The 10,100-nt window shown below is 37.9% G+C and overlaps 1 protein-coding gene across 1 annotated transcript; it reads right to left on the bottom strand.

Moving 5' to 3' along the window:
* Positions 1-578: 578 nt before the first annotated feature.
* slc25a24l (solute carrier family 25 member 24, like) lies at positions 579-8,832 on the bottom strand. Its single transcript, XM_037681879.1, has 10 exons — positions 8,710-8,832; positions 8,515-8,641; positions 8,079-8,166; positions 6,399-6,510; positions 6,160-6,318; positions 3,803-3,940; positions 3,603-3,713; positions 3,171-3,338; positions 2,045-2,183; positions 579-766 (listed from the first exon to the last, which is right to left on the bottom strand). The coding sequence occupies exons 1-10, from the start codon at positions 8,830-8,832 to the stop codon at positions 579-581; spliced, it is 1,353 nt and encodes a 450-aa protein (XP_037537807.1).
* Positions 8,833-10,100: the final 1,268 nt, after the last annotated feature.

Genomic DNA, 10,100 nt, shown 5'->3' with positions numbered 1-10,100 from the left:
TCTCTAACCTGACTCTACAAAAAAAAAAAGCATTTTGTTTTTATTATAAAAAATATATAGGACTTAAGATAAATTTCCAATTTTAATTTGTTCAAAATTGTACTTTTTTTAAAAACAAATATTGGCTCTTTGTATCGATTGTCTAATTGGAAAAACATATTTGAGATAGGAGTGGAAATCGACAACGGTTTATAAAGATGGTATAAAAGGGGGACAAAAAAAAAAAAAAAACCAGCCAGATCCCCCTTAAGACCCCTCGATCAAACACACTAACTGAAGTTATTTAATTATAAAGTTTATTAACACACAACAGAACATACAAATACACATTAAAAACAAAGACAGACTGCATCTACATTTTGTCATATTTAGGTTAACCTTGCAGAGACAGGTTTATTATTTCCAAATCATTGTGTTGGTTTTATTTTCTTTATTTGAGAATTTGAGGTGTCAACGTTCAAAATAAATTAATTAATGAATAAATGAAAAAAGAGCCAGATTTGCTTCAGCCTATTTTCAGGATTCCTGTTATTTTTGGAAACCTATATGTCATTAACAGTCACAAACATTGATGTTCCTCAAGACTCAGTGGAAGAAAACAAAATTTCAAATTTTTTCGTGAGAGTGTAGTTAATCAGCGCACATGGAATAGCTCTGACGAAGCTGGCTCCCATGCCATTGAAGTATCCTCTGAATCCATTTCGCTCGTATATCTCAGTAAGTCCTGGTAAGACGCCCGAGGCTGGATGTAACCCTGAGCTGAAAGCTGGAAAAAGGGACAAAAATGATGAGTAAAGCATCAGCTCAGAAGCTTAAAGAGATAGTCTGTTCATTTTTGAAGTGGTGTTTTGTTAAATAGTTGTCAATAGTTAGAATCTGTTTAGATGTGACATCAGTCATGGAGTGCAAAGTATTGAAAAAAGGCAGAAGTTTTCATCTATGCTAACAGCTAGCCAAACAACAGCCAGGATTTTATCATAATTCAGTCTTATACAATAAGTCTTTCTCGACAACGATGTACTGGTGTGAACGAACTGCATTACCTAATATTTCACGTTAAAAACAGGCCCCCTTGTTGACTAGACATTATCCTGGATGAAACTTTTTATCTCTTTCTCCATATTCTTTGCTCCACGGCATAAATCAGTTCCTCAACATCCACAAAGGTAGGTCCGTCTTTAATTTGGCTCTGGTTGTTCACAAATCACTAATGGAGCTGGACACGTCCCGCACAGATGTGAGCTTTCAAAAACGAAGCAAACATCGTGGAGCAAAAAGAGGCATGGCTCAGAACTCGCATCGCAGCACGACGGCTCAGTGGTTAGCACTGTTGCCTCACAGCAAGAAAGTCCTGGGTTCAATCCCCGGTTGAACCTGGGGTCTTTCTGTGTGAAGTTTGCATGTTCTCCTCGTGCTTGCATGGGGTTTCTCCAGGTATTCCGGTTTCCTCCCACAGATCAAAAACATGCATGTTAGGCTGCCTTCAGGCCCAGGCCTCTCTTGCAAAAGAGATCTGTGATCTCAGTGGGATTTGCCTGGTTAAATAAAGGTTAATAAATAAATAATAAATAATTAAATGTGTGATTGATGTCCATCTCAAATCATTTTCAGAACATGACAAACTAACTTAGTTCAGCAATTCTTTTTGTGGTTAACCTTGTTTTTAACTAAATGTAAAGTTACTATGGATCAATATTGATGTTCTTCTTGGTAATCAATCAATTTATTGTTGTCCGTGCTTTTAAGTCTTAAAGTGATATCACATCTTTGAACCGAAAAGCCGGCTTACCTTTTCACATGTCAGCTGTTTCGGCTCTGTTACTACCTCACTTGGTGACACAAAGGCACAACAGCGGTAGGTTGGCTTCAACCCTCCCCATGCTGCCTTGGTGCATTCGTAAATCTCACTAAGACAAGAAGTCTAAGTTCCAGCCTCAGTTTATTTATTTTTGAATGCAAGTCCCTTATACTGTTCATAAAGGTACTATTAGCTATTTAACAGAACAACACTATGTGTGTGGGTCGGGGAGATGACAGGTGTTACCCTGAGATTGCTGCTGAGTTCGGATCACCGCCAGCGGATAACTGCTGATTTGTCCACAGGCAAATGCCACAAAACTGAAGAAAAACAGTTTGTAGTCACTGTTGTAGTTGGGCTGGCTCCTCGCCCAGTTCATAATGGACTGCGATGAAAAGAAAAACAGTTGTTTTTTTTAATAAACATTGCTCTTTAACACCAAAGTTCATGCTCAATAATCCAGGTATAAAATCCAACAATGTTCAGTCATGTCATCTGGACGATTTCTTTTTTTGCTGAGACATTTTGTCAGTGGTGTAGTCTACATTTTTGTAGTGGGTATACTGTGCTAGAAACCAAAGTGCACCGGTTAATACAATGTATTGATTTTGATTTTAAAGCATATTGAACATTTCCAAATTTCTCTGATGCTTATAATTGAATAAATGAACAACAAACTTTGTACAACAGTTGGCTTTGTATTAAAAACTTTATATAATTTATAAAACAGTATCAAAGCATAACATGTTCAAGTATTAAGTAGTAAGTACAGATTTAGACAATAATTCGCTGGATAAGCAAATGTAATAAACAAGCGCTGCATACAGATAGATTTTTACAGAAGGGTTTAACTGCCATTTAATGTATCAATGACACGTGTCTAATGATATGTTGTGTATCATTGGGCACTTTTAAGTGGGTATACTGAAATTCTTAAGCTTTTCTGGTGGGTATACTCCATATGCCAAAAACATGCATGTTAGTCTGCCTCTCTTGCAAAAGAGATCTGTGATCTCAATGGGATTTGCCTGGTTAATGAAGGTTAATAAAATAAAATAAAAAATATGCTTGCGTATCGTGTAGACTACACCGCTGCATTTTGTCCTTCATCCAAAAGACTTCCTCAATCCGAAAAGCCACCCAAAAAACAAGCTCCAGAGGCCATCTTAGCACCAGCAAACTGTTTTTCCCACTATGCTATGGAGTGTGCTGTTTGTGGGAATCAGTTTTCTTTGGTGGCTTCTCGCCTCGGATTGAGGAAGTCCTTTGGATGAAGGACGAAACGTCTCAGCATAAAAAGGAAACCGTCCAGATGACCTGACTGAACATTGTTGGATTGCTCTTTAACTTCGTGATGTCCAGAGTTGCTCACCTGATGAACTGCACACTCCACACCAGCGTAGGGAATCATACAGAGGATGCTGGGTTTGAAACCTCTGTAAAAGGAGGACAAAGTCTCGTGTCTGTAAATGGACCGAGCACACGCCACAACACCGTGGTACGTGCCGGCCTGCTGCAGGTTCAGCCTCACCTTCAACACCTGTGGTGCAGAAAAGAGGAGACAAAGAGCCACTAAGACAAGTCAGATTTTATTCATATATTCAGATTAATTTGAAAAATGGACATGGATAATTTGGATTTTGATGTCCGAAAGCATTTCACCTTCCTAAATAACTTACAGCACTAATTGTGTTTACTTTTGTTTGTATCATTAGTGAGAAAAATGCTTCTTCCAATGTTGGTGTGACAAAACAAAGAACGGAACAGAAATGTTGATTTCAGACCTGCCTCTGTTCTCTGATACCTCTAAGGGGTAAAAGACGGCGTGAGCAACAGTTCCAGAGATGCAACCCAAGCCAAAACGCTGCTGCACTGTAAGGGTCTCCTGACTTCGGTTCTGGGTGTAAACCTTCATCTGGATGAAGCGTGTTTAGCAGTTAGAAACAAGAAGATATCTGGGAATCGTTCAGAGTGGAAAGCTTGGTCCAGTCAGCCATGTTTCACCTGCGCATAGATGAGACACTGCAGCGTGGACTGTGGCGTTCCTTTCAGGACGTTGACAGCGTTGCCTTGCCACATGGAGCGCAAACCGCCTGCCTTCAGCTCCTGGAAGCCTTGGGAAAAGGCCCCGGATCCTTGAACCTGCGGAGCACACAGGAAACTTCAGGGCCGTCAAACTAAGTCACTCCCGGAAACCAAAAATATAAACTTTGTCTCCAGTTAAGACTCTGGCAGCAGCATTTTGGATTAACTGAATACTTTTTAAAGAAGTGTCTGGACACCCAGATAACAAATCATTGCAATGCAAGTTTTATAAAGAAATAAAAAGAAAAAAAATATTTGAGAGCAAGGCAGAAATAAAGAATGCTATGTGTTTTGAAACAATGGTTATTTTTTATTAAATACATCGTGCTTGTTCTAAATTCTATATAATACAAATGTCACTGGGAAAAAGTTTTTTTATTTTATTTTATATGAACACAGTAATTTGACATATTCCATCTGAATATCAAGGTCAGTTTATATTTTCTCATTAAATATTGACCCAGATTGACACTTTGCTGAGTTAGCAGGAGAGATCATATCTCTCCAGTTTTAGCTTCTCTCCACTGTCAAATCCAGAAAATTGAATTCAAAATCTTACTTCTAACCTACAAAGCTCTCAACAACCTAGCTCCATCTTATATGTGAGATCTTATTGTTTCATATTTTCCTAACAGAGCACTTCACTCTCAGACTGCAGGTTTACTTGTGGTTCCTAGAGTTTCCAAAAGCAGAATGGGAGGAAGATCTTTCAGTTATCAGGCTCCTCTCTTGTGGAACCAACTTCCAGTTTCTGTCCGTGAGGCTGACACATTGTCCAGTTTTAAGATTTTCCTTTTTGATAAATCCTATAATTAGTGTTGACTTGTTATGCTGTCTTAAGCTGAGACCACTGGAGGACAAATTGACCTCATGTCCTTAAATGAGTTGCTAAAATTGAATAATTTTCATTTGATATTATTTCTATCTTAACATGTGATTCTTGACCTGCCATTGTGTATCTGTTCCTCTCAAGCCCAGCTGGTTGAGCCTGGTTCTGCTAAATGTTTCTTCCTCATGAAGGAGTTTTTCCTTTCCACTGTCACCTTCGTGCTTGCTCAAGATGAGAGTTCTGTGATGGAGTTAAAATTAAAGCAGTCTGCTCTTCAAATAAATTATGTTAAATTATTATTTTTATATATAAATGTTTCTGTTCAGTGCCCTGAGACGACTTCTGTTGTGAGTTGGCGCTATATAAATAAACTGAATTGAATTGAATTGAGAATTGAATTAAGACATTTTATCATAAACCGTTTTATCATATTCATGCGAGTTAGTTCACTGTGGCAACCTTTAAAAAAAGGAGCAGCCGAAAGAAGAAAAAAATAAAAATACGTTTTTTCATAAACCATCAAACCTGCTTAAAAGATACCTTCTACAAATAAAACATACAATGAAACAAACACACAGCTATAACATTTTGGAAGAAATAAAGATTACAGAAAAATATAAACATTAAGTCCGGCTCTTTGTTGCTCTGATGCATCAGTTCAGGTTTTATCATCAAGAAAAGTTTGATCGGTCATTTTCTGAGCTGCTCTTTCTTTCCACGACTAAATCAAAGCTCACAGAGAGATCAAATATTAACTACAGTCCATAAATAATTTGCTCTGATAATAATGATTTTTGACAATGAGAAGAAACAGAGCCGGCCAGTTCTAACGGATTTACATTTATTTAATGGACCTTCAGTTTGACACAGGTACTGCACAGTCCGTACATGTGAGCAAATGGTTCCTATTTACTAACTCTTTGAAGCAGACTGAAGGGAACGCGTGAAATAATTGAAGCTTTATCCGTTTCAATTCACCAACTGCTGCACAAAATTATGATTACTCTTATTATATGAATATGTTAAGATGTGTAAAAGTTAGTTTTCTCTGTACTGTGGGGGATAATATTGATAGGATAATATTACTACATTTTCCATGTTGTATATGGCTGTTTTTGGAAGAAAAAAAAAGAAGCTTTAATGCATTAGGAATTAAATGTATTTGTTATCCTTCACAATAAAAGAGTTTACGCGTTTCCTTTTTTTTTTTATTAATAAAAAGTGTAATATGTTGATTAAATCTCTGTGAGATTTTTGTTCTCGGCTTCAGATGTAACAGATAGAAAGTTACATAATGTTTCTATACAACTTTTATGTGCTTAATTGTAAAAAAAACTAAAATTTTACGATGTAAATTAAAGACCTGTAGCCAAAACTCTTTGTGTTTCGACAGTTTCTGTCTTTTGTCAGCCAGTTTTTAACCAGTGGTGACTGCGTTAGGCCAAACCTGGAGCTGGGTTTTCAGACGGTCTATGGGTGCCGTTGCAGTTCTAGACACAGCATCAGCAAGACCCGATGCCAGGACAAATGTCCTCCAAGCACCAAAACCAGACACATCGTCGGGGAACTCGATGGGCATCGCTCGACTCTCTCCCACGTCAAACACCTACAGAATGGCCAACGGGGACAATCAGCTCATCGGCTTCTGAATCGTTTTTTAAATTAATTGTGTCAGAAATAAATTACCAAACTGTGTTTCCACGAGGACACGAGCTCTCCAATGTTGTCCACAGGGTTTAGGACGATGTGGTGCAGAAACTCATCCCAGTCCACCGTCATGGAGCTGTCCTTGTCCATCCTGGTGAGAAACGAACACGACGTGCATGTCAGAACATCACAATCTGTACATGTTGCCTGTAATAAATGAGTTAAACTTCAGAGAACAGAAATAATCTGTTGGGAGACGAGTGTGGAAAACACTGAAGCCTGTTTCTGGGACACAACTCACTCACTCTTTAATGTTTGCAATGAATGAGTCAATGAATGTTAAATGAACGACATTAGTTAGAACGCTGAAGATTTTTGTGTGTTTCATTGTTTAAAGCTTCACACTCGTCATTTTTTAATTTATTCTGTTTATTATAGTCTTCACACTTGATGCGGTTTTAACCATCCATATATAAAAACATCCATGCTATGGCTTTTGGTTTGTAACTTTTACACAATATTTAATTTTATTTGACAAAAAAATGTCCCAGTAAAAATAAAATATCCACTTCAAACACTGTTTAAAAAAATTGCTTTAGCAAACTGGTTTTACTTGAATCTTCTTGATTCCACCAGCAGTCACATATTGAAGTGTCCCTGGGCAAGACACTGAACCCCCCATTGTTCACCGATGTGTGTCCCATCGGTGTTTGAATGTGATAAAGCACTAATTAGTCTTTGTAGAGATCTAGTAGAGCGCTGTATGAATGGGTAAATGAGGCACAGATTGTGTTGTAAAGCACTTTGAGTATCTTGATTAGATTAGGCGCTGTATAAGTACAGTCCATTCCTTTCTTAAATTACTTTTAGTTTTCAGCCACTGCTGTGCTACATTTGGCTTACGCTAGCCTTTTGCTTTTTTGTTATCATTTTGCAAGTTTTAGCTTTTAGATAGTGTTTGGCTACTTTTGAATTTTAGCATTTAGCTACTTTTGGCTTTTAGTTACCAATCTGCTAATTTTAGCTTTTAACTACAATTATACTTTGAAATTTTGCCTAGTCCTTACTTCCAGCTGGCCTTTTTCCCTTTTTGCTAGCATGTTGCTGCTTTTAGGTAGCATTTTGCCACTCTTATTCATTAGCTAGCACTTTACTACATTTACCCTTTTGCTACTTTTAATTTCTAGCTAGTCTTTTATTGTTTTTGGTGTCTGCTAACATTTATCTGGGTTTTGAGATGCCCTTCTGCTACTATTAGCTTTTAGCTAGCCTTTTTCTACTTTTAGCTAACCTTTTGTTGCTTTAAGGTAATTGTAGCCTTTGGCTTGCATTTTTCTAATTTTAGCTACTACCGCACTTTTAGCTGTTTTTGTTCTTGTTGTTTTATTAGGCTTCTTCTTTTAGCTTTAACAGCTCAGTTTCAGCTTCTTCAGCAGAAGTTCGTATTTGTTCAGCTCTCAGGTTTACGCTGCTTTTTGCAATGATCTGTTTTTTTTTTCTTCTTTTAAATAAAACTTATTGGTCTGTGTTTGTTTGAGTTTATTTAACAGCTCATAAATCAGCTTCAAACCAGTTCAGTAACTGCTAGTTGCGCAAAGTGATGCACAGCAAACAGATTATTTATGTAAATTAGAGCAATATGTATTTTTTTTTATCCCAACATAGAATTATTTGAATTAGAACAATAAATCCTTGAGGTAGTAGACAAAAATCTCTTACATTTGTATGATTTTGTTTGCGTTTGGCTTTGAAATGACCACTCCCAGCTCCTTAAACAAACTTATGATGTCCTCCTGGTCAATCACGCCTGATCACAAGAGAAACAGAGTTAATAAAACACAAACAAAGTCTGTTTGACTTCTGGTTTCCTGAAAGATGTCAGGTGCAAAGGTGACCGAAGCGTGATTTTATGTGTATCATAAACAACTTTCATGTTTCTGTTTAAAACCTTCCCTGTAGACCTTAAAAAGCTCATTTTTAGTGTGAAAAACACAAACTTAAATGACGTTTGGGGATAAATGTACACATTTATATAAACTAATTTATTATAATCCAACAAAACATAAAACAGGAGGTGCAAAAGTTAATAAAGCCATGTAACATTCCCTAGAAAAAGGTGACATTTTCAAATAATAAAAGTGTTTTTATAACTCACCACAATTGTTCTTGTCAAGGTCATGAAAGTGAATTCTCCATTTTTTCTCTCTGTCTCTCATGTAGCTGAGAAACTCTTTATAATCCAGCCGGCCATCTTCATCTTTGTCGTAAGAACTGATAATATTCTAAAGGAAAACAACTTTAACATCAAGTTGAAATTAATTTAACGGTGGATGAGCAGCTGAAATCTTACCTGGGCCTTTCCATCTGCTGAGACAATCCCATGTTTCCTCATTTCTTCTAGGAGTTCTGCCACCGATATGAACCCATCCTTGTTCTGGTCAAGTTTGACAAACAATCCATGGAACTGATCCATGAGTCCATCGGGAGAGGTTCAGGTTTTTGACATGTAAAATAATCAAGCGAAGCCTGCTGAGTGAGAGGATAAGTGTCCTGTCAGCCACAGTCGCTGACTCATCTGCAGATCCAGTGCAGAGGAGAGGTTTGCTCAGCAGCTTGAGGAGGAGAACTGACTCCCAGCAGGAGGCGCTGTGGCTGAAGAGGCTATAAATCCTGGACATTCTGTCCCTCACTGCAGTAAGATTATTTTTTTAGGTGTATAAAGCAGCTAATAGATAATGCAAACCTTAAACACATAGAATTAAGCTTATTGGACATTAATTTGCTGTGAAGTGATATTTTGTTCAGCTTTATCCATCTTTCCCTTTCTCAGCCTCCTCCTCTGTCTGACTAACCTTCTTTTCCTCTCATCACCTTCCTCTGGGGTCTCTCCATATCGAACATCCTTTGTCCAATAGATCCACTGTCTCTCCTCTGCACGTGTCCAAAACCCCTCAGCCTCGCCTCTCTGTTAAACGACTCGACCGGAGCTTGACGATGGTCCCTCCGTGGTGCAAAAAATGCATTAAAACAATTCAACGTTTTAGAGCACCTCACGCTTCCTGCCGCTGACCAACTTTATGGAGATGCAGATTTAATTCCCAACAGGACGCGGCGACTGCACACATGCAGGCATGCGTTTCTCGGCACCGGCCTGTGGTTTCTGACTGCTAACGTGAGCTAGCATTAGTGGCTCTGCGCAGCTTACGGGTGCCCGCCAAGGGTTTTCCAAAAGCACAAAGTCGAGCATCCAGATCAGACAGCCTTAATATGGCTTGAAAAGCAAATAAAGGAATTATTTGCTTTTCAAGCCATATTAATTTCAGAACTTATACTGTCGCTACTCAGTTTAGCTTGTCCTCTCCTAACTTTATACTTAAAATCATGTATATAATCGCTTGTGATCCTAATGTCGAGGACATAAGTTTGAGACTGTTCAGAGTATTTGTTTAATATAAAAAAACTAAAAAACATATATTTTTATTTTTCATTTCTAATTGCTTAAAAACAATATGTTTCATGTTTATAAGGTTTTACTAATCCTAAATAGCTTGGGAAGATTAAAAATTAACACTAAGCAACAACTGTGGACTCAAAAGGACAAAATTGTTTGGCCAAGGGGGGCCAGTCAAGGTGGGCACCATGGTGGCCATTCCCTCCGTGGCTGCCCCTTGATGGTGCCCCTGCCAGGTGGTGAAGTTCATCTTTTTAATGGTAGCCTTTCCAAAACTAAAGATGGTTGAA

Source organism: Nematolebias whitei, chromosome 9, assembly GCF_014905685.2.
Source record: "Nematolebias whitei isolate Nwh7 chromosome 9, NemWhi1, whole genome shotgun sequence".
NCBI classification, from domain to species: domain Eukaryota; kingdom Metazoa; phylum Chordata; class Actinopteri; order Cyprinodontiformes; family Rivulidae; genus Nematolebias; species Nematolebias whitei.
Note: the sequence above shows the minus strand (reverse complement) of the source record. Positions and strands in the feature narration are given on the sequence as shown.